Genomic DNA, 25,774 nt, shown 5'->3' on the forward strand with positions numbered 1-25,774 from the left:
ACAAGAAGGAACAAGAACATGCTTTGGAGAGTAACAGGACAGCATGTTCTCTAACGCTATACCTCAGCCATACCTGTGAGATATTCAGAATGAGTGTAATTAAATCCGATTTATAAATAACAAAACTGACCAGCCTATGGTCAAGTAGCTTGTAAGTAGAAGAACCCAAATTAAAATCCAGGTATTATGTTTCAGAGCTTAAGGTTTTTTTTTTTTTAATCTTATATCATTTTCCCCATTCTGTTGCCTGGAACTTTTGCCTTCAAATCTTAATCCATATTTTCATTTGGAAATAGTTGCCATCTCTTTCTCATTCTGGCATGGTAAAACAAACATAGGCTTGAAATCAATAGAACTGATCTACTCCAAATAGGTACCTATTTTATATTACTGGGCAAAACACTTAGACTTCCTGAGCTTGACTTCACCTAACAACACAAAAAGATTTTGCCAAAATAAAGTAAGTTTTAGAACTGTAAGATATTATATAAATGGTATTATGATTATTTGCAAATATTTATTTATGATCATCAAAATTCTGGGTACTCTGTAAAGTACTACGTATTCATTTTTTACATTTTTCTAATAACTCCTTTAAAAAGAGCTATTATTTATCTAATTTTATAGACAAAGAAAGTATAAGGGGGTTAACGTACCCATGATCACACAGATCATATGTGTCAAGTCAAGTTTAAATGCTAGATCTGTCTACTTTTGGAAACCAAAGTCAAAGTATTTGCTGATAATGATTTAAAGTAAATCCCTCATAGATGGACTTAATAATTGAATTTGGGGGCATCAAAGTATTTAAGAGCCAAAGGAATACAATCCTAAGTTGAAACACCAATAATGCCATTGATATCTGTAGTGAAGGAAATAACAAAATCATCTTTTCCCTACTTGTAGGCGCATCCCGACTTCTACAGTCAAATGCAGTAGTCAATTTCTCTACACAAAAGAAAAGGCACTCTCTTCACTATGATAATGCTTACATATAAGACGGTTTTCATTTACAATATTAAATGCATTTTGTTATATCAAAAAAGGAGAGAGATGTGGATAGATTGTAAAGAGAAAGATTTTAACATCACTATTACTGTAAGCTTCAATACTTTTTTTCATCAAATGATGCATGAGTGTAAGATTACATGAGTGTAAATATGTTTGCCTTTTTATCTCTGGGCAGAAAGAAAAGATTCAGTCTCTTTATATATTGAAGTCCAATTTTTCCTAATATGTTGAATATAAATTTGTAATGCAATTTTTTATTTAGACTAATAAAAATAGTGCTTTCCAGGTGTACATATTGTGGTCATTTTGAGTCAATAGATATGTGCATGAGAAACAACTATCATCAAGTGACAGTAGGTCATTTTTAATATTTGCGTTAGAAGAAAGTGTGGCTCACCGAGCTTTTAAACAGGATCATTTCAGTAAGAAAAAGAAGGAACAGGGTTAATGAGCTCTACCACTAATCAGAACAAGTAACAATAATTTTATTGTTAAAGCTAAATCAGTGCATCCAGAAAATATCTCTCTGGCATCGTTTTAACATATTATGAGTGGAAAGTCAGATACTGCAAATGGAGATAAGTCATGAAAATAAGTTTTATAATAACGAAGGTATTTATTTACATCAGAAAGTCTGTGTCCAACAATACCATCTCCATTGGCTGAAGAGTAAAAAGCAAAAAAGGAAAAAAAGCAAACTAAAGCTGTTTTCTTTTTAAATTTATAACATGTAACTTGTCTGATAATTTTTTATTTTTTTAAAAATGAAATGTTTGCCCATTATATAGCTTGAATTTCAATGTACTAGATAAAAATACTTTAAAACTGCATTGTTTATAAAAAAATAAATTCAAAGAAAATAAGAATTTTCTGTTGTTCATTCTTCTCATAGAGCTTTGAAAATAACAGAAGAGTTAAGAATAAGCTGAAGACTAAATGGCTTACCTGTAATGAATCCCATAGTGAGGTACAGCTGTACCACGCTGCTACTAAAGGAGGCCAACACCATTCCAAGACAGCATAATAAGCCTCCTGCTATCACCACCGGCCGGCTGCCGTATTTATTCACCAAAACACTACTTACAGGACCTACAGCAGAGAGGAGATAAAGAAATACTCAGTTGCTCTTGTCATTTATTTGTTTATCTTTAACATCCAATCATTTGGAAAGGCAAGAAAGCACATTTTAATGGTCAGAGGAGAAATACTAGTTCACATGAAACATAATGAGAACTTTCCAATACTTCACAAATGATCAGTTTGACAGGTTATTTTCAGTCATACGTATAAAAGCACATGAAATAATAAATTAGAAGTGTTGAACATATATTTTGTTGTAACCATAATCATTCAAATCTTGATGGAAAAGTTTTTCAATAGAACATAGCTAAAATGTCCAAAACATCTTAAAAGATGCAAGTAAATTTATGTAACAAAAAAATCTAGGAATTACATAAATGACTTGTCTGTTAAAATTTTATTTTCTAGAATAATGTGTCTGTATACACATACATATGCCATTAATTAGAGCTGAAATTGTTTTTTAAAATTATCTTCAACAGTGATTTTTCTTTAATACTATAATTTGTTGATTCTAAGACACCTATTGTTTTCACATCCTATCATATTAGCAATAAGGATGTCTTACACCTAATGACTTTTTCCAATCTAGGTTCATCAAGAGGCAGTCATAGGTAGTAATGTTGTTATCATGGACTATGCATGTCTGAATTTGGTTATTATTTCCTGTGGCTTGATTGGACAATGCTTAATCACATTTCAGTAGAACCTTTTAAGGAGCATTTGAAAAATGAATATAAATATAAATCCTGATTTTTGACAGGAAAATCTTCTATTGACACGTTCTAGTAAGGTAGAGTAAATAGCAACATCAAAACTTAAAGATTGGGTGTAGCTCTTTAGATGAAATCACTGGAAAAATGGTGGATCTCTCTGTTAAAATATATTGCACACTGACAGAATAAGCTTAGGTGTGAGATGTGAATGTTGAAAACTCAGACTCCAAAGTAATTTAGAAGAGTCCGGTAGTGAAAGGGAAGAAGGTTTAGGAATGCCTTACCAATTTTTTTAATGTATATTTTCCAATGTATGTCTGTGTGTGTATATACATAAAATATTCACAAGTGATTAAAATTATTAAAATAATCTGCATTTAAGTCTAAAAAAGTTCTTTTAGTAGTTATAAAAATTCTAAATGTTAAGAAACTGTGTTTTACTTCAGTGACAGCATTATTTTCTTTCTTCGTGTACTATAAAATAACAGTGTAACTTAATAATTGAGACTATCTTAGACTTGATTAAATTCCATAGTACTTTATGGGACTTGTCAACGTATAAATGGCTTGCTTTCACATTTCATTCTTAAATTAAAATTGTATTTCATCTGAAACTAGGGACACTATTTGGAGGAAATAAATACTAGGTTAGGTCAGAATTTTCAATCCAATATTTGGCCTAAAAAACATGATTTTTCAGCTAATACTATGGTATTAAGAATTTCCAAGTGTATTGTATTTGAGAATTTTTACATGGATCATATATAAAACACATTGAGATTCACTTATCAATGCACTCATATCCTTTTATACAAATATAATTATTATTTTTATTCTGCAAAAAAATTTAAAATTAAACTTCAGTGCCTAATACTATTAACTCCACAATATCTTTTGAAAGAATATTGGTAATAACACACAATTTCAGAAAGAGATAACTCAAACACAGAATACAAAAGTTTGCATTTATAATAGCAAACAACATAAAACTTTAAAAAGGCCACATGAAAGAATGCTCTATAAAAACAACAGGGTTTGGAGGCAAGAACTAAAAGAAAATTGTACAAGTTGTATAAAAAGAATATAATTCTGTCCCTAACATGGTAAAGTTCACCTGAAGAGCTGAAGAAAATAAATTATACACGTAGAGAATATATATAACACATATTATATAAGACATACCTCAGAGACACTGCAGGTGAGGTTCCAGAGAACCTTGATAAGGTGAATATTGCAATAAAGTGAGTCACAAATTTTTTGGTTTCTCAGTGCATATAAAAGTTATGTTTACACTTTACACACTATATTAAGTGTGCATAGAATTATATCTAAAAAGTGTGCATAACTTAATTAAAAATATTTTATTGCTAAAAAATGTTAATGATCATTTCAGCCTTCAGTGATTTTCAGTCTTTTTGCTGGTGGAGGGTCCTGTTTTGATGTTGATGGCTGCTGACTGATCAGGGTTGGCAGTTGCTAAAGGCTGGGGTAGCTGTGGCAATCTTTTGTTGTTGTTGTTGAGACAGAGTCTTGCTCTGTCACCCAGGCTGGAGTGCAGTGGATCGATCATAGCTCACTGAAGCCTTGACCACCTAGACTCGAGATCCTCCCAACTAAGTCTCCCTAGTAGCTAGGACCACAGGTGTGTGCCACCATGCCTGGCTATTCTTTTTAATTTTTTTCATAGAGACGGGGCCTTGCTATGTTGCCCAGGCTGGTCTTGAATTCCTGGGCTCAAGTGATACTACCACCTCAGCCTCCCTAAATGCTGGGATTATAAGTGTGAGCCATTGCACCTGGCTGGCAATTGCTTAAAATAAGACCAACAAGTTTGTTGCATCAGTTGATTCTTCCTTTCATGCTAGATTTCTTTGTAGCATGTGATGTCATTTGACAGCATTTTACCCACAGTAGAACTTCTTTCTAAACTGGAGTCAGTTCTCTCAAACCTTTCCACTGCTTTATCAACTAAGTTTATGTAATATTCTAAACCTTTTGTAGTTATATCAACAATATATACAGCATTTTCATCAGGAGTAAATTATATTTCAAGAAACCACTTTCTTGGCTCATCCATAAGAAGCAACTCTCCTTGATTCAAGTTTTATAAGATTGCAGCAATCTAGTCACACCTTCAGGCTCCACTTCTAATTCTAGTTCTCTTGCTATTTCTACCACATCTGCAGTTACTTACTTCACTGAAGTCCTGAGCCTCTTAAAGTCACCCATGAGGATTGAAATAAACTTCTTCCAAACTTCTGTTAATGTTGGTATTTTGACCTCCTCCCATAACAGTGAATGATCGTGATGTTATCTAGAATAGCAAATCCTTTCCAGAAGATTTTCCATCTCCTTTTCCCAGATTCATCAGAGGAATCATTATGTACGGCAGCTGTAAGCTTACAAAATGTATTTAAATTTTTTTATTATGCTTTAAGTTCTAGGGTACATGTGCACAACGTGCAGGTTTGTTACATATGTATACATGGGCCATGTTGGTGTGCTGCATCCATTAACTCCTTATTTACATTAGGTATATCTCCTAATGCTATCCCTCCCCCGTCCCCCCACCCCACGACAGGCCCCAGTGTGTGATGTTCCCCTTCCTGTGTCCAAGTGTTCTCATTGTTCAATTCCCACCTATGAGTGAGAACATGCGGTGTTTGGTTTTTTGTCCTTGTGATAGTTTGCTGAAATTGAAACTTGAAATGACTCCTTGATCCATGAGCTGCAGAATGAATGTTGTATTAGCAGGCATGAAAACAATATTAACCTCTTTGTACATCTCTATCAGAGCTCCTGGGTGACCCAGGTGCATTGTCAATAAGCAGTAATATTTTGAAAGGAACTTTTTTTCTTAGCAGCAGGTCTCAACAGTGGGCTTAAAATATTCAGCAAACTATGCTGTAAACAAATGTACTATTACACAGACTTTGCTATTCCATTTATAAAACACAGGCAGACCAGATTTGGCATAATTATTAAGGGCCACAGATTTTGCAGAATAGTAAATGAGCTTTGCTTCAACTTAAAGTCACCAGCTTCATTGGGCCCTAACAAGAGAGTCAGCTTGTCCTTTGAAGCTTTGAAGACAAGCATTGGCTTCTGCTGTCTACCGATGAAAGTCCTAGATAGCATCTACTTCCAATAGAAGGCTATTTCATCAACACTGACAATCTGTTGTTCAGTGTAGTCACCTTTATCAATGATCTTAGCTAGATCTTCAGGATAACTTGCTGCAGTTTCTAATCAGCATTTGTTGCTTCACCTTTCACTTTCATGTTAGCAAGATGGCTTCTTTCCTTAAACCTCATGAATCAACATTTACTAGCTTCTAATATGCAAATAAACTAGAAGCTAGTAAATGTTGATTCATGAGGTTTAAGGAAAGAAGCCATCTCGCTAATAAACTAGAAAATCTAGAAGAAATGGATAAATTCCTCAACACATACACCCTCCCAAGACTAAACCCGGAAGAAGTTGAATCTCTGAATAGATCAATAACAGGCTCTGAATTTGAGGCCATAATTAATAGCTTACCAACCAAAAAAAGCCCAGGACCAGATGGATTCACCGCCGAATTCTACCAGAGGTACAAGGAGGAACTGGTACCATTCCTTCTGAAGCTGTTCCAATCAATAGAAAAAGAGGGAATCCTCCCTAACTCATTTTATGAGGCCAGCATTATCCTGATACCAAAGCCTGGCAGAGACACAACCAAAAAAGAGAATTTTAGACCAATATCCTTGATGAACATTGATGCAAAAATCCTCAATAAAATACTGGCAAAACGAATCCAGCAGCACATCAAAAAGCTTATCCACCATGATCAAGTGGGCTTCATCCCTGGGATGCAAGGCTGGTTCAACATACAAAAACCAATAAACATAATCCAGCATATAAACAGAACCAAACACAAAAACTACATGATTATCTCAATAGATGCAGAAAATGCCTTTGACAAAATTCAACAACCCTTCATGCTAAAAACTCTCAATAAATTAGGTATTGATGGGACATATCTCAAAATAAGAGCTATCTATGACAAACCCACAGCCAATATCATACTGAATGGGCAAAAACTGGAAGCATTCCCTTTGAAAACTGGCACAAGACAGGGATGCCCTCTCTCACCACTCCTATTCAACATAGTGTTGGAAGTTCTGGCCAGGGCAATCAGGCAGGAGAAGGAAATAAAGGGCATTCAATTAGGAAAAGAGGATGTCAAATTGTCCCTGTTTGCAGATGACATGATTGTATATCTAGAAAACCCCAATGTCTCAGCCCAAAATCTCCTTAAGCTGATAAGCAACTTCAGCAAAGTCTCAGGATACAAAATCAATGTGCAAAAATCACAAGCATTCCTATACACCAATAACAAACAGAGAGCTAAATCATGAGTGAACTCCCATTCACAATTGCTTCAAAGAGAATAAAATACCTAGGAATCCAACTTACAAGGGATGAGAAGGACCTCTTCAAGGAGAACTACAAACCACTGCTCAAGGAAATAAAAGAGGATACAAACAAATGGAAGAACATTCCATGCTCATGGGTAGGAAGAATCAATATCGTGAAAATGGCCATACTGCCCAAGGTAATTTATAGATTCAATGCCATCCCCATCAAGCTACCAATGACATTCTTCACAGAATTGGAAAACACTACTTTAAAGTTCATATGGAACCAAAAAAGAGCCCGCATTGCCAAGTCAATCTTAAGTCAAAAGAACAAAGCTGGAGGCATCACGCTACCTGACTTCAAACTATACTACAAGGCTGCAGTAACCAAAACAGCATGATACTGGTACCAAAACAGAGATATAGAACAACGGAACAGAACAGAGCCCTCAGAAATAATGCCACTTATCTACAACTATCTGATCTTTGACAAAACTGACAAAATCAAGAAATGGGGAAAGGATTCCCTATTTAATAAATGGTGCTGGGAAAACTGGCTAGCCATATGTAAAAAGCTGAAACTGGATCCCTTCCTTACACCTTATACAAAAATTAATTCAAGATGGATTAAAGACTTACATGTTAGACCTAAAACCATAAAAACCCTAGAAGAAAACCTAGTCAATACCATTCAGGACATAGGCATGGGCAAGGACTTCATGTCTAAAACACCAAAAGCAATGGCAACAAAAGCCAAAATTGACAAATGGGATCTAATTAAACTAAAGAGCTTCTGCACAGCAAAAAAAACTACCATCAGAGTGAACAGGCAACCTACAGAATGGGAGAAAATTTTTGCAACCTACTCATCTGACAAAGGGCTAATATCCAGAATCTACAATGAACTCAAACAAATTTACAAGAAAAAAACAAACAACCCCATCAAAAAGTGGGCGAAGGATATGAACAGACACTTCTCAAAAGAAGACATTTATGTAGCCAAAAAACACATGAAAAAATGCTCACCATCCCTGGTCATCAGAGAAATGCAAATCAAAACCACAATGAGATACCATCTCACACCAGTTAGAATGGCAATCATTAAAAGTCAGGAAACAACAGGTGCTGGAGAGGATGTGGAGAAACAGGAACACTTTTACACTGTTGGTGGGACTGTAAACTAGTTCAACCATTGTGGAAGACAGTGTGGCAATTCCTCAGGGATCTAGAACTAGAAATACCATTTGACCCAGCAATCCCATTACTGGGTATATACCCAAAGGATTATAAATCATGCTGCTATAAAGACACATGCACACGTATTGTGTTTATTGCGGCACTATTCACAATAGCAAAGACTTGGAACCAACCTAAATGTCCAACAATGATAGACTGGATTAAGAAAATGGGGCACATATACACCATGGAATATTATGCAGCCATAAAAAATGATGAGTTCATGTCTTTTGTAGGGACATGGATGAAGCTGGAAACCATCGTTCTCAGCAAACTATCACAAGGACAAAAAACCAAACACCACGTGTTCTCACTCATAGGTGGGAACTGAACAATGAGAACACAGGGACACAGGAAGGGGAACATCACACACCGGGGACTGTTGTGGTGGAGGGGGAGGGGGAAGGGATAGCATTAGGAGATATACCTAATGCTAAATGACGAGTTAATGGGTGCAGCACACCAACATGGCACACGTATACATATGTAACAAACCTGCACGTTGTGCACATGTACCCTAAAACTTAAAGTATAATAATAATAAAAAACAAAAACAAAAAAAAATGTACTAGCTTCAAACTTCTCTTCTGCAGATTCCTTACCTTCAGTAGAATTGAAGACAGTTAGGGCCCTGCTCTGGATTAGGCTCTGGCTTAGGGAATGTTGTGGGTGGTTTGATCTTGTATCCAAACTTCTAAAACTTTCTTCACTTTTCCTTTGCATTCACAACTTGGCTAACCTTAGTGCTAGACACCTAGCTTTCAGCCTGCCTGTGCTTTCAGCACCTTTCTCATTAAGGTGAATCATTTCTAGCTTTTGATTTCAAATGAGAGACTTGCAACTCTTCCTTTCACTTGAACACTTAGAAGCCACTGTAGGTTTATTAAGTGGCCTAATTACAATACTATTGTATCTCAGACAGTAGAGAGGCCCTAGGAGAGGGGGAGAGATAGCAGAACAGCTGGTCTATGGAGCAGTGAGAATGCACACAACATGAAACTTACCCTCTTATATGAGCACAGTTCATGGCACCCAAAAACAATTACAATAGCAACATCAAAGATAACCATAACAGATATAATAACAATAAGAGTTTGAAATACTGTGGGAATTACCAAAATGTGACACAAGACACAAAGTCAGCACATGCTGTCATGAAAAATGGTGCCAACAGAGTTTCTGAAGGCAGGGTTGCCACAAACCTTCAATTTGTAATTAATGCAGCATTTGCAAAGTGCAATAAAGTGAAATGCAATAAGTAGAAGTATACCTGTATTTTAATTTTTCGATTTTTTGCCTCTAAATGATAAAAAGGCAGTATAGTTATTTTCATTTTTTAAGTTTTGGTAAATGTTTTTGATACACTTCTCAGAAATGCTAAGTTTATTGACTAGAAATAATCTTTTTGTTAATCAGATGGTTTCCAATTTTCTGCTTTTCACAATATTGAGGGAAGATTCAAGTGAATTGTCAGTCCACAGATCATTACAAATAATTTTTGATAATAAATCATTATGTGATTTTTGGCAAGTTCAAATAATTGACTAATACTGAAAATAAAATACTTTCCACCGTCATCTACTTTATTATGTGAACAAGTTACTCAGCACGTACCTCAATTAAAAACCAAGAAAAACCAAGAAAGAAATATAATTGAGACAAAAACCTGTATCTGCTTAACTAGCACTAAAAATTATTCATCTATAGATATACAGGATGCCTATTGATTTCATTAAAAGGGACATTTCTAGTCAATGTTTACATTTTATTCAGTAATTATCTTATTTTGATTGAATCTGCTATAAAAGTATTATAATAGAATATTTTAACCATGTAGTCTTATGATCCCAGAAAATTTTTAAAAATCAGATGTATGTACAATGTTTTTGCAAATAAAAATAAAATGAATTAAAAATACTTAAACCCATGAAAATAATTTGCAGAGATGTAACAAAAATATCAGTTCAAATATAGATTGAATACAGAATTTATCATTTTTCTGTCCCATGATCATTCATTCATTTATTTTTAAATGATTGATACTGAGCATCAGATTTTTTTTTTTGAGAAAGATGTGGTCTCATTATGCTGCCCAGCTTCAAGTACAGTGACTATTCCTAGGCACTATTATAGTACACTGCAGCCTCAAACTCTGAGCCTAAAGTGATCCTCCCACCTCAGCCTCCCAAGCAGCTAGGCCTACAGTCATGCTGTACTTAACCAGACTAATTTTGATATTGAGATTCCACTGTTGTTTTAGAAAGAAGTTACTGTTTCTGTTCTTATGCAAAAATTTGTAGTAGAAAGAAAATTCAAAAGAAATTTTTAGACCTTTTTTAGTTCTGGGAATGATTGTTTTACATTGAATATGTCCCTTATGGACAATTTGCAGTCAGTGGATAATTTTAGAGATATAAATACATAATACATAAGCAACAGCACAGCTTTTCAGAATTTTATAAGACCTTTCGTTCAATTCACAATGTGTCATAACTATATAAATAGTATAATAATAGAAACGTACTTATGAATTTATCTTAACACATTCCATTTGGATATTCAAGCTAGAATGAAACAATTCAATAAGAAAGCTTTTCATGAAGAGTTTCAAGGGAGTGTATAAAAAGAAAGGCTCCATATTCATCCCATTGCATTCTGGCTTATGACACGAAAATTGTAAAAAGTTTCTCAAATAGCAGGTGTAAAACAGAACAACTCAGACTCCAGAAACAGAGAAAATTCACATGACACAGTAGAATGACAAAGACCCTCTCCATTTGTTCTCCTTGAGTCAGATTACGTTACAGAACAATTCAGCCAGAGCTTAAGTATACCACTCACTGTATATCGTGGTAGCCTGATGAGGGCCCAAAGAAAGATGGAATCCCCTTAATACAGTTGGCATAATGAGTAAAATCATATATAACATTGTATAAACACCATGTGCTACTGATTTGTCCCATAAAATGGCCATGTTTAGGACTTCTCTTTTAGTAAATATTGTAATGATGCCCAGATACCATGAAAATGCTCTGAATTTCTGTTTAGAGCCTTGAAACCAAGGGAACAAATAGATAAATATGTGAAAACAAATGAGTAGCCCTGCCAAGAGTTTCCTTGGGCATTTTGGCATTGTCATTTCCAAGGAATTATGCCTGGGCCTCAGCCATTTACTTCTGTTTCTTGACAAGAATGTGTGTAGTTCACATGAAATAGCTACTGTTTAAGTTGATGTTCATTGATTTACACATGTACTCATGGTACATATTTTTAGAGAGCAATCTGTGCTACAAATAAAACTATATACTACAATTTGGTATCATTGTGATTAGTTAGAAAGAAAAATTAAATAAAATTTATATGAGCCAAACAAGGCAATGGTAATAAAAGAGTTGAACAAATAGATTCAGATGTAAGCAATAGTCTATGGTAAATCACTGTTTTCTGTACTCTTTGTATAACCAATTACTAGAGAGTCATATAAATGCATTGAGATTTTATATATGCCATTACCAATAATAAAGCATTTATGTAACTTAAGTAGTACATTTACCAATCCAAATATTGGAAAAGTTAGAAACCTAACCATCAGACTTTAAGCGAACATAAATGCTTCTAAAACAGAAGATGAAAAAAGAAATCTAAATCTTATCAACCAGGTATTTAACAATACATAGTTTCATGTACCTAGGAATGATCCTGATTGAGTAAAGCTGCACTGAATCCTCAAGGATGTGAAGATCAAAAAGCTTTAAAATATTCTACCTGTAAACACAAGTACATTTTGCAGTAACTTCTTCAATTAAATATCATATTGTCAAGACGTGATTTTTTTTAATATTTAAAGTATTTGAAGACTAGTTGTTTAAAAAATACACGTGGTTTAATATTTAACAGAAGAATCCATGCACAATGTTACGATATATTTCACTAACAACAATGAAACGATTAACCAATCTGCTCCTTGCTTCATGCCTTTTTATTTCAGTAGTCCCCCTTACCCAAGGTTTCACTTTCAGCGTTTCAGTTACCTGTGGTCAACAAAGGTCCAAAAATGTTAAATGGAAAATTCCAGAAATAAATAATTCATAAGTTTTAAATTGTGCACTGTTCTGAGTAGCATGATAAAATCTCGTGTTGTCCTGCTTCAACCTGCTTGGGATGTGAATCCTTCCTTTGCCCTGTGTATTCACGCTGTATAGATTACCTGCCCATTAGTTACTTAGCAGCCCTCTTGGTTATCAGGTTAACAGATTGCAAGAAGAAAAAAGGCAAGTATAGTACAGTAAGATCTTTTGAGAATAAGAGACCACATTCACATAACTTTTACTAAAGTATATTATTGTTCTTTTTTATGAATTGTTGTTAATCTCTTCTTGTGCCTATTTTAAGGGCATATAGTGTTGAGTACTATCTGTGATTTCAGGTCATCACTGAGGGTCTTAGAACATATCTCCCACAGATAAGGAGAGATTACTGAATATGCGATTGTGAGTTTACTATGAAATGCAGCTTAATCTCCAGAGCCCTGCACTTTTATAGGTCACTTCCAAGGACCTGGGAGGACCTAGAGATGTGTTCACATGGTCATAAGCTTAATAAAATTTGAAAGGTAAGACAACATTCATATTTTTTTTCTCAAACACTTTTTCCCAAATGGTATAATCTTTAGAGGGAATAAAATCTAGATTTATTCCTGGAAATGCCAATGCTTTTTGTCTGCACTCTACATAAAAGTCTCAAGTTTAGATTTATTTTAGTTTCACAAGGCCAAGTTTGAATTGTTTTGTTCTTGTAATAACGGGTATAGTTTCTGTGTATTTCTCGGACACTAAGATCTATGATAGATTTTTAAATTAATGTGATCCATAAAACTGGGAAAATTCCAGGGTGTTCACAAGAAACATATTTATTTTCTCTATGGCCATGAAGATCAGAGGCCATCTATTTTTGATCTACACATAAATCTCATTAGAAAAACATAATTGCTAGGTTTAAAATGTCATGCTAATATTAGTTACTTGTGCAATTTAAGGAAGAAAAAAGATTGTTTATAGGAACTGACCAAAAATAATTCTACAGAAAAGATAGCCTTTAATATTGCATAAGTTATCCCAAACACACCACTGCATTGTTCTATATCTCAGAGGCAGAGCATCAGAGCATTCTGAAATAACATATTTTCCCCTGAATTTATCTCAAATACAGCCTACAAATATTTTATAAAATATTTACTATTGTGCCTTAATAACATAAATCACAAGATGTCTATTTACATTCATTAATAAAACTGTTACTTTTCTGGAAATATAAATATTGTTTTTCATAGTTCAGTAATCTGTAAAGAAACATTGGGATGTAAATAAAAAACTGTATTCTAAAGGCAAATGATAAAATTAAAAGTATCTGGCAAATAACCAACAAAATAAGAACTTCAAGGATATAATTTACCATGTTTCTTTGCATCCCTAACTATTGTCAAGAGGTTTTAAGAAAAATGCCCATAAATATGAAGTAAATCTTATTCAGTGAACAAGAAAATGGGGTCCTATTTTAATGACCCTCGAATGTTTCCAATGGTATATAAAGAACAGACTTTAACAGACAGATAAAAGTGCAGCTATGTAGATAGGCACATAGAAAGATGGATTGATTTTAACTTAACTACTATGCTAGATACTTCTTTACACTCTACCCTAAATACTATAAAATATATGCTTACTTTCATAATTCTGAAGGATAAAAGTTCCAAGTTACATGGTTATTATTAAAATACTCAGTAGTCACCAGATTAGATTAGTATATGTAGTAGTAGATTAATAATATATGTCCAGTTTCAGAATGTACATGTCTTTCCTTAAATAGAAAAAAAAGTCCATACAGAAGACTCATAAAAAAGACTGATTGACCCAAAATATTTTCCATATCAAATTATGTAATACAGCTGACAGCCCTTAAAAATGGCAACAAGACTTGGAGATGAAACAATACATACATGCATTAAAATAATGTTATCCTAAAGCTATCTGACAAATGAAAATGAATTTGTCATAAATTGATGCCCAAGAACCAGTTCACTGTGAATTACAGACTTATCTTAAAATGAAGTGGCACAGAGATGTGCATGTGGTACTGTAGCAACAATAAATAATTATCATAGTTAAGAAATTTGTTAAATTTATAGAAATGCCAATCATATGAGACAGTGGTTTACACATTCTTCTCAAATACATATTATGTACATATAAACTGGTAATCATTATGATTCCATTCACATTCTGCTGGGTCTATCTCTTTTTTTGTTTCTCCCTGCTTTTTTTTTTACATCAATATTATCATTTTATTCTATTTGTGTTATGAATTATTATGATTGAATAAATACCCTATAATAATTATGCTATCTGTTGTAGAGATTCTACTCCCCTTTTTGAGGATACCTCATGCTAGTTTCATTAAAAACAAAGTTTTAACATTTAAATGTAAATTATTCCCATCTTCCTTTGTAGAGGAAGTAGCATATGAGAAAATACAGTATCTCCTGGAAAATATAGAATATCCTTTAATAAATTAAAATCTAATAATTATTCCTAAGTTTTCTAAAATCTTTTTGAAAAATTTATTTTATTGTGGTAAGAACACTTAACATGAGATCTAGTCTCAACAAATTTTTAAGTGTACAGTAAAGCATGGTATAGTTTTTTCTAATTTTTTTTGTTAATTGACAAATAAAAATTACATACAATTGACCCTTGAACAACACACTCTGTGTATGCAGTTTTGAATGCATGGAGGATTGGTCCCCCTAACCCCTGTGTTGGACCCTGTGTTGTTCAAGGGTCAATTGTATGTAATACTTATTTGTCAATTAACAAAAAATAACTAATACCTAAAATGGATAAAAAACTAATAGCCTTCTGCTGACTCTGGAAGCTTTACTGATAACATAAATAATAGATTAACACACATTTTGTATATGTATTACATACTGTCTTCTTATAACTGAAGCTAGCAAAAAGAAAATGCAATTAAGAAAATCATAAGGAAGAGAAAGTATATTTACTATTAATTGAGTGGAAGTGGGTTATCAAAAAGGTCTTAATCCTCATTATCTTCATGTTAAGTAGGCTGAGGAGGAGGAGGAAGAGGAGAAGTTGGTCTGGCTGACTCAGGGGTGCCAGAGATGGAAGAGGTGGAGGAGGTGGAAGGGGAGGCAGGAGAGGCAGGAGAGGCAGGCACATGGTGTAACTTTGTGAAAATACACAGAAGCTTCTGTCTGACATTTTTGCACTTTCATTTCTCTAAAAATGTTTCTATACAGTACTAATCTTCTTCCACCATTTTGCTTTAGTTCCAGTGCCTGTATCATAGAAGAGTGCAAGTCATTAAAAAAATCAAAAGCAGTCTTGAATAATTAGAACCCTCTGTCAGATTATTTAATGTCAATTTGTTTTCTGGAACTACTTTGTCTTCTTTTTTTATTATTATTAAAGTTCTGGGATACATGTGCAGAATGTGCAGGTTTGTTACACAGATATACACGTGCCATGGTGGTTTGCTGCACCCATCAACCCGTCACCTACATTAGGTATTTCTTCTTTTTTATTTTATTTTATTTTATTATTATTATACTTTAAGTTTTAGGGTACATGTGCACAATGTGCAGGTTAGTTACATATGTATACATGTGCCATGCTGGTGTGCTGCACCCATTAATTCGTCATTTAGCATTAGGTATATCTCCTAAAGATATCCCTCCTCCCTCCCCCCACCCCACAACAGTCCCCAGAGTGTGATGGTCCCCTTCCTGTGTCCATGTGCTCTCATTGTTCAATTCCCACCTATGAGTGAGAATATGCGGTGTTTGGTTTTTTGTTCTTGCCATAGTTTACTGAGAAGGATGATTTCCAATTTCATCCATGTCCCTACAAAGGACATGAAATCATCATTTTTTATGGCTGCATAGTATTCCATGGTGTATACGTGCCACATTTTCTTAATCCAGTCTATCATTGTTGGACATTTGGGTTGGTTCCAAGTCTTTGCTATTGTGAATAGTGCCACAATAAACATACGTGTGCATGTGTCTTTATAGCAGCATGATTTACAGTCCTTTGGGTATATACCCAGTAATGGGATGGCTGGGTCAAATGGTATTTCTAGTTCTAGATCCCTGAGGAATCGCCACACTGACTTCCACAATGGTTGAAGTAGTTTACAGTCCCACCAACAGTGTAAAAGTGTTCCTGTTTCTCCACATCCTCTCCAGCACCTGTTGTTTCCTGACTTTTAATGATTGCCATTCTAACTGGTGTGAGATGGTATCTCATTGTGGTTTTGATTTGCATTTCTCTGATGACCAGGGATGGTGAGCATTTTTTCATGTGCCTTTTGGCTGCATAAATGTCTTCTTTTGAGAAGTGTCTGTTCATGTCCTTTGCCCACTTTTTGATGGGGTTGTTTTTTTTCTTGTATATTTGTTTGAGTTCATTGTAGATTCTGGATATTAGCCCTTTGTCAGATGAGTAGGTTGGGAAAATTTTCTCCCATTCTGTAGGTTGCCTGTTCACTCTGATGGTAGTTTCTTTTGCTGTGCAGAAGCTCTTTAGTTTAATTAGATCCCATTTGTCAATTTTGGCTTTTGTTGCCATTGCTTTTGGTGTTTTAGACATGAAGTCCTTGCCCATGACTATGTCCTGAATGGTAATGCCTAGATTTTCTTCTAGGGTTTTTATGGTTTTAGGTCTAACGTTTAAGTCTTTAATCCATCTTGAATTAATTTTTGTATAAGGTGTAAGGAAGGGATCCAGTTTCAGCTTTCTACATATGGCTAGCCAGTTTTCCCAGCACCATTTATTAAATAGGGAATCCTTCCCCCATTGCTTGTTTTTGTTAGGTTTGTCCAAGATCAGATAGTTGTAGATATGCGGCGTTATTTCTGAGGGCTCTGTTCTGTTCCATTGATCTATATCTCTGTTTTGGTACCAGTACCATGCTGTTTTGGTGACTGTAGCCTTGTAGTATAGTTTGAAGTCAGGTAGCATGATGCCTCCAGCTTTGTTCTTTTGGCTTAGGATTGACTTGGCGATGCGGGCTCCTTTTTGGTTCCATATGAACTTGAAAGTAGTTTTTTCCAATTCTGTGAAGAAAGTCATTGGGAGCTTGATGGGGATGGCATTGAATCTATAAATTACCTTGGGCAGTATGGCCATTTTCACGATATTGATTCTTCCTATCCATGAGCATGGAATGTTCTTCCATTTGTTTGTATCCTCTTTTATTTCCTTGAGCAGTGGTTTGTAGTTCTCCTTGAAGAGGTCCTTCTCATCCCTTGTAAGTTGGATTCCTAGGTATTTTATTCCTCTTTGAAGCAATTGTGAAAGGGAGTTCACTCATGATTTGGCTCTCTGTTTGTCTGTTATTGGTGTATAAGAATGCTTGTGATTTTTGTACATTGATTTTCTATCCTGAGACTTTGCTGAAGTTGCTTATCAGCTTAAGGAGATTTTGGGCTGAGACAATGGGGTTTTCTAGGTATACAATCATGTCATCTGCAAACAGGGACAATTTAACTTCCTCTTTTCCTAATTGAATACCCTTTATTTCCTTCTCCTGCCTGATTGCCCTGGCCAGAACTTCCAACACTATGTTGAATAGGAGTGGTGAGAGAGGGCATCCCTGTCTTGTGCCAGTTTTCAAAGGGAATGCTTCCAGTTTTTGCCCATTCAGTATGATATTGTCTGTGGGTTTGTCATAGATAGCTCTTATTTTGAGATATGTCCCATCAATACCTAATTTATTGAGAGTTTTTAGCATGAAGGGTTGTTGAATTTTGTCAAAGGCCTTTTCTGCATCTATTGAGATAATCATGTGGTTTTTGTGTTTGGTTCTGTTTATATGCTGGATTACATTTATTGGTTTGCATATATTGAACCAGCCTTGCATCCCAGGGATGAAGCCCACTTGATCATGGTGGATAAGCTTTTTGATGTGCTGGTGGATTCGGTTTGCCAGTATTTTATTGAGGATTTTTGCATCAATGTTCATCAAGGATATTGGTCTAAAATTCTCTTTTTTGGTTGTGTCTCTGCGCAGCTTTGGTATCAGGATAATGCTGGCCTCATAAAATGAGTTAGGGAGGATTCCCTCTTTTTCTATTGATTGGAATACTTTCAGAAGGAATGGTACCAGTTCCTCCTTGTACCTCTTGTAGATTTCGGCTGTGAATCCATCTGGTCCTGGACTCTTTTTGGTTGGTAAGCTATTGATTATTGCCACAATTTCAGAGCCTGTTATTGGTCTATTCAGAGACTCAACTTCTTCCTGGTTTAGTCTTGGGAGGGTGTATGTGTCGAGGAATTTATCCATTTCTTCTAGATTTTCTAGTTTATTTGCGTAGAGGTGTTTGTAGTATTCTCTGATGGTAGTTTGTATTTCTGTGGGATTGGTGGTGATATCCCCTTTATCATTTTTTATTGTGTCTATTTGATTCTTCTCTCTTTTCTTCTTTATTAGTCTTTCTAGCAGTCTATCAATTTTGTTGATCCTTTCAAAAAACCGGCTCCTGGATTCATTAATTTTTTGAAGGGTTTTTTTGGTCTCTATTTCCTTCAGTTCTGCTCTGATTTTAGTTATTTCTTGCCTTCTCCTAGCTTTTGAATGTATTTGCTCTTGCTTTTCTAATTCTTTTAATTGAGATGTTAGGGTGTCAATTTTGGATCTTTCCTGCTTTCTCTTGTGGGCATTTAGTGCTATAAATTTCCCTCTACACACTGCTTTGAATGTGTCCCAGAGATTCTGGTATGTTGTGTCTTTGTTCTCGTTGGTTTCAAAGAACATCTTTATTTCTGCCTTCATTTCGTTATGTACCCAGTAGTCATTCAGGAGCAGGTTGTTCAGTTTCCATGTAGTTGAGTGGTTTTGAGTGAGTTTCTTAATGCTGAGTTCTAGTTTGATTGCACTGTGGTCTGAGAGACAGGTTGTTATAATTTCTGATCTTTTACATTTGCTGAGGAGAGCTTTACTTCCAACTATGTGGTCAATTTTGGAATAGGTGTGGTGTGGTGCTGAAAAAAATGTATATTCTGTTGATTTGGGGTGGAGAGTTCTGCAGATGTCTATCAGGTCCGCTTGGTGCATAGCTGAGTTCAATTCCTGGGTATCCTTGTTAACTTTCTGTCTCGTTGATCTGTCTAATGTTGACAGTGGGGTGTTAAAGTCTCCCATTATTATTGTGTGGGAGTCTAAGTCTCTTTGTAGGTCACTCAGGACTTGCTTTATGAATCTGGGTGCTCCTGTATTGGGTGCATATATATTTAGGATAGTTAGCTCTTCTTGTTGAATTGATCCCTTTACCATTATGTAATGGTCTTCTTTGTCTCTTTTGATCTTTGTTGGTTTAAAGTCTGTTTTATCAGAGACTGGGATTGCAACCCCTGCCTTTTTTTGTTTTCCATTGGCTTGGTAGATCTTCCTCCATCCTTTTATTTTGAGCCTATGTGTGTCTCTGCACATGAAATGGGTTTCCTGAATACAGCACACTGATGGGTCTTGTGTCTTTATCCAATTTGCCAGTCTGTGTCTTTTAATTGGAGCATTTAGTCCATTTACATTTAAAGTTAATATTGTTATGTGTGAATTTGATCCTGTCATTATGATGTTAGCTGGTGATTTTGCTCAGTAGTTGATGCATTTTCTTCCTAGCCTCGATGGTCTTTACAATTTGGCATGATTTTGCAGTGGCTGCTACCGGTTGTTCCTTTCCATGTTTAGTGCTTCCTTTGGGAGGTCTTTTAGGGCAGGCCTTGTGGTGACAAAATCTCTCAGCATTTGCTTGTCTGTAGAGTATTTTATTTCTCCTTCACTCTTGAAGCTTAGTTTGGCTGGATATGAAATTCTGGGTTGAGAATTCTTTTCTTTTAGAATGTTGAATATTGGCCCCCACTCTCTTCTGGCTTATAGAGTTTCTGCCGAGAGATCCGCTGTTAGTCTGATGGGCTTCCCTTTGTGGGTAACCCGACCTTTCTCTCTGGCTGCCCTTAACATTTTTTCCTTCATTTCAACTTTGGTGAATCTGACAATTATGTGTCTTGGAGTTGCTCTTCTCGAGGAGTATCTTTGTGGCGTTCTCTGTATTTCCTGAATCTGAATGTTGGCCTGCCTTGCTAGATTGGGGAAGTTCTCCTGGATAATATCCTGCAGAGTGTTTTCCAACTTGGTTCCATTCTCTCCGTCACTTTCAGGTACAGCAATCAGACATAGATTTGGTCTTTTCACATAGTCACATATTTCTTGGAGGCTTTGTTCGTTTCTTTTTATTCTTTTTTCTCTAAACTTCCCTTCTCGCTTCATTTCATTCATTTCATCTTCCATCACTGATACCCTTTCTTCCAGTTGATTGCATCAGCTCCTGAGGCTTCTGCATTTTTCACGTAGTTCTCGAGCCTTGGCTTTCAGCTCCATCAGCTCCTTTAAGCACTTCTCTGTATTGGTTATTGTAGTTATACATTCGTCTAAATTTTTTTCAAATTTTTCAACTTCTTTGCCTTTGATTTGAATTTCCTCCTGTAGCTCGGAGTAGTTTGATCGTCTGAAGCCTTCTTCTCTCAACTCGTCAAAGTCATTCTCCGTCCAGCTTTGTTCCATTGCTGGTGAGGAGCTGCGTTCCTTTGGAGGAGGAGAGGTGCTCTGCTTTTTAGAATTTCCAGTTTTTCTGCTCTGTTTTTTCCCCATCTTTATGGTTTTATCTACTTTTGGTCTTTGATGATGGTGATGTACAGATGGGTTTTTGGTGTGGATGTCCTTTCTGTTTGTTAGTTTTCCTTCTAACAGACAGGACCCTCAGCTGCAGGTCTGTTGGAGTTTGCTAGAGGTCCACTCCAGACCCTGTTTGCCTGGGTACCAGCAGCGGTGGCTGCAGAACAGCGGATTTTCGTGAACCGCTAATGCTGCTGTCTGATCGTTCCTCTGGAAGTTTTGTCTAAGAGGAGCACCCGGCCGTGTGAGGTGTCAGTCTGCCCCAACTGGGGGGTGCCTCCCAGTTAGGCTGCTTGGGGCTCAGGGGTCAGGGACCCACTTGAGGAGGCAGTCTGCCCATTCTCAGATCTCCAGCTGCATGCTGGGAGAAACACTGCTCTCTTCAAAGCTGTCAGACAGGGACATTTAAGTCTGCAGAGGTTACTGCTGTCTTTTTGTTTGTGCCCTGCTCCCAGAGGTGGAGCCTACAGAGGCAGGCAGGCTTCCTTGAGCTGTGATGGGCTCCACCCAGTTGGAGCTTCCTGGCTGCTTTGTTTACCTAAGCAAGCCTGGGCAATGGCGGGCGTACCTCCCCCAGCCTTGCTGCCGCCTTGCAGTTTGATCTCAGACTGCCATGCTAGCAATCAGCGAGGCTCCATGGGCGTAGGACTCTCCGAGCCAGGTGCAGGATATAATCTCCTGGTGCACCGTTTTTTAAGCACGTCCGAAAAGCACAGTATTGGGGTGGGAGTGACCCGATTTTCCAGGTGCCTCTGTCACCCCTTTCTTTAACTAGGAAAGGGAACGAACTCCCTGACCCCTTGTGCTTCCCAAGTGAGGCAATGCCTCACCCTGCTTCGGCTTGCACACGGTGCACTGCACCCACTGTCCTGTGCCCACTGTCTGGCACTCCCTAGTGAGATGAACTCAGTACCTCAGATGGAAATGCAGAAATCACCCATCTTCTGCGTCGCTCATGATGGGAGCTGTAGACCAGAGCTGTTCCTATTTGGCTCCAGCAAATCTTGGCTCCAGCGATCCAGGTGTTTCTTCTAATGCTGTCCCTCCCCTAGCCCCCCGCCCCCCGACAGGCCTCAGTGTGTGATGTTCCCCTCCCTGTGTCCATGTTTTCTTATTGTTCAACTCCCACTTGTGAGTGAGAACATGTGGTGTTTGGTTTTCTGTTCCTGTGTTAGTTTGCTGAGATTGATGGTTTCCAGCTTCATCCATGTCTCTGCAAAGGACATGAACTCATCCTTTTTTTATGGCTACATAGTATTCCACGGTGTATATGCGCCACATTTTCTTTATCTAGTCTATCATTGATGGGCATTTGGGTTGGTTGCAAGTCTTTGCTATTGTGAACAGTGCTGCAGTAAACATACAAGTGCATGTGTCTTTAGAGTAGAATGATTTATAATCCTTTGGGTATATACCCAGTAATGGGATTGCTGGGTCAAATTGTATTTCTAGTTCTAGATCCTTGAGGAATCGCCACACCATCTTCCACAACAGTTGAACTAATTTACACTTCCACCAACAGTGTAAAAGCGTTCCTATTTCTCCACATCCTCTCCAGCATCTGTTGTTTCCTGACTTTTTAATGATCGTCATTCTAACTGGCATGAGATGGTATCTCATTGTGGTTTTGATTTGCATTTCTCTAATGACCAGTGATAATGAGCTTTTTTTCATATGTTTCTTGGCTGCATAAATGTCTTCTTTTGAGAAGTATCTGTTCATATCCTTTGCTCACTTTTTGATGGGGTTGTTTTTTTCTTGTAAATTTGTTTACATTCTTTGTAGATTCTGGAAACTAGCCCTTTGTCAGATGGATAGATTGCAAAATCTTTCTCCCATTCTGTAGGTGGCCTGTTCACTCTGATGATAGTTTCTTTTGCTGTGCAGAAGCTCTTTAGTTTAATTATATCTCATTTGTCAATTTTGACTTTTGTTTCCATTGCTTTCGGTGTTTTAGTCATGAAGTCTTTGCCTATGCCTATGTCCTGAATGGTACTGTCCAGGTTTTCTTCTAGGGTTTTTATGGTTTAAAGTCTTATATTTAAGTCTTTAATGCACCTTGAGTTAATTTTTGTATAAGGTGTAAAGAAGAGGTCCAGTTTCAGTTTTCTGTATATGGCTTGCCAGTTTTCCCAACACCATTTGTTAAATAGGGAATGCTTTCCCCATTGCCCTGCTTCTTCTATGTCTTCTTCCTCATTGTCTGGCGCTGGTTTGGAAACTTTCATCTCCATCAAGTCAGCTTCTACTAATTACTCTGGTGTGATTTTTATTATCTCTTGAATTTCTCCAAGATCCATATCTTGAAGTCCTTTACCTTCCAACCTTTTCTGCCACATCCACAATCTCTTTCATGATTTCTTTGATTGGCTCTATCATAAATCTTGTGAAGTCTTGCAAAACATCTTTTCTGTAGCAGAAATTTATTGCTTCAAGCTTGGTGACTTTCATGGCTTTTTCTATAACAATAACGACATCTTCAAGGGTGTAATTCTTCCAAACATCCATGATACTCTCTATATAGAGGTTCTCTTCCACAGCGTTGACAATTTTTTCCATAGAGTACCATGTGTAATGAGCCTTAAAGGTGCTATGACCTCACCTCCTGATCTAGAGGCTGAATGAGATATTTTGTGTATGGGGGCAAGTAGACCACTTCGACACCTTTGGCACTGAATTCGTGGGGTTTTGGGTGGTCAAGGTCATTATCCAATATCAAAAAAACTGCCAGTATGGCAGCCCTTACTGGCAAGGTACTTCCTGAATTGAGGGACAAAGCATCAATGAAACCAATACAGAAAAAGGGTTCTCATTGTCCAGGCCTTCCTGTTGTACAGCAAAAAGACTGGCAGCTGGTGTTGATCTTGTCCCTTCAAAACTCAGGAGTTATTGGCTTTGTAGATAAGGGCAGTCCTGATCATAAATTGCATTTGCTTAAAACAGTACAGTTAGCCTGTCCCTTCCTACCTTAAATTCTCAATGCTAATTTCTCTTCCTTACTAATAAATTTCCTTTGTGGCATTTTTTCCCCAGACTAGTGTACTTTTGTCTGCATTAAAAACCTGTTCAGGCAGATGTCATTTCTTCTCAATGATTTTTTCAGTGATGTCTTGGAAGTCATCTGCTGCTTTTTGGTCAGTAGAAGCTGCTTCTCCTGTTATTGTGACATTTTTTAAAGCCAAATCTCTTCTTAAAATTATCAAACCACAGTTTGCTGGTACTAAACACTCTGGATTTAGATATTTCATTTAGCTTTTACTTTAAGTTGTCATTTGCTTGTTCTCAAATCACATTAAAGTGCATATCTATAGGTATGTCTTATAGCAATCCTGAACCTACATAAAAACTGCATTTTCAATACAAGATAAAAAGGCAGTTTGCAAAAAGTGTAAGGTTTTCACACCTGTTGGCAGAGTCTGCAACAAAAATTTCATAAATTTCCTTTTATTTTCTTACAGTAGTATTTTTGCTGTATTCAATTATCTTGAAATGGTAGGCAGCTACAGTAGCCGACTTCAGTCTATGGTACATATCAAGCAATTCAACTTTGTATGGGTCCCGTGGTGTTATTCAAGGTTTATGGTATTGCACTAAACATGATACAAAATATGCAAGAACTCTGAGAGCCCATTTTTTATTGTGATAATTTATTAGAGGAAAGAACCGCTCACATAGAGATAAGTGTCACACGTTTTAGGCATGACACAACACTTTAGCCCAGCACAGTAGCAACAGGAGATGGCTACAAAATTATTACAGTAGTACAGTATGTATTACAGTTAATTTCAGGCAGCTTGATTTTATACCGTGTCCTTATGTTTGTTTACATTTTTCTGCACTGTGGATGGTGGCCTGTAGCATCTATAAGGGTTCCTGTACATAAGTTCTGATAAAATTTTAACTTTTTATAATAGATTTGTAGCTAAAATCCTATCCTATCTAGCTAAAATTTTGTATCCTTTGACCCACGCCTCTCCACTTCTACCAATCCCTCGATTAACCCTTGCGATTCTCCTGCCTCAGCCTTCCGAGTAGCTGGGATTACAGGCACCCACCACCATGCCCAGCTAATTTTTGTATTTTTAGTAGAGATGGGGTTTCATCATATTGGCCAGGCTGGTCTCAAACTCCTGACCTCAGGTGATCTGCCCTCCTCGGCCTCCCAAAGTATTGGAATTACAGGTGTGTGCCACAGCGCCTGGCCTATGATTCTGTTTTTATGATTAATGGTATCTAGACTGCTTCACAGATTGTTGTAGGATCAGTGTTGGAGGATCAAGTGAAGTAATATATGGGAAAGAGTTTTGCAATTATTAAACAAATAAGATCCACTTTTTCTTCTTACACTAAGGTTGCCTCTGCTTACACAGCTTCCAGTTATACAACCCTACCCTACCCATTACCTATTCTAGGGCTAGAGAGAAAGAATTGCTCAAGTAATTGGTTAGAGTCTGCAAATGGATTCAACCTGTTTGACAGTATTGTTTGCTTTAAATAGTGTGAGCTAGACAATTGCACCCTTTCACTTATGGTGCCTCCTATGTGCTCCTCTTCTTGGATTGTTTCCCTCCATTTGGC

The 25,774-nt window shown here is 36.6% G+C and overlaps 1 protein-coding gene across 9 annotated transcripts in view; it reads right to left on the reverse strand.

The window, feature by feature from the left end:
- Positions 1–25,774, reverse strand: part of SLC16A7 (solute carrier family 16 member 7) — a 197,511-nt gene that overhangs the window by 16,537 nt on the left and 155,200 nt on the right. For 7 of the 9 annotated variants that reach the window (XM_063785519.1, XM_054664189.2, XM_009425018.5 and 4 more), the window contains one exon: positions 1,957–2,100. In XM_063785519.1, the coding sequence (XP_063641589.1) occupies positions 1,957–2,100 (144 nt within the window). Of the gene's footprint in view, positions 1–1,956; positions 2,101–5,001; positions 5,207–6,169 lie in introns of those variants that run through there. The other 2 variants (XR_010148012.1, XM_063785518.1) reach the window with 2 other exon arrangements.

The sequence above is a fragment of the Pan troglodytes genome, chromosome 10, assembly GCF_028858775.2.
Source record: "Pan troglodytes isolate AG18354 chromosome 10, NHGRI_mPanTro3-v2.0_pri, whole genome shotgun sequence".
NCBI classification, from domain to species: Eukaryota; Metazoa; Chordata; class Mammalia; order Primates; family Hominidae; genus Pan; species Pan troglodytes.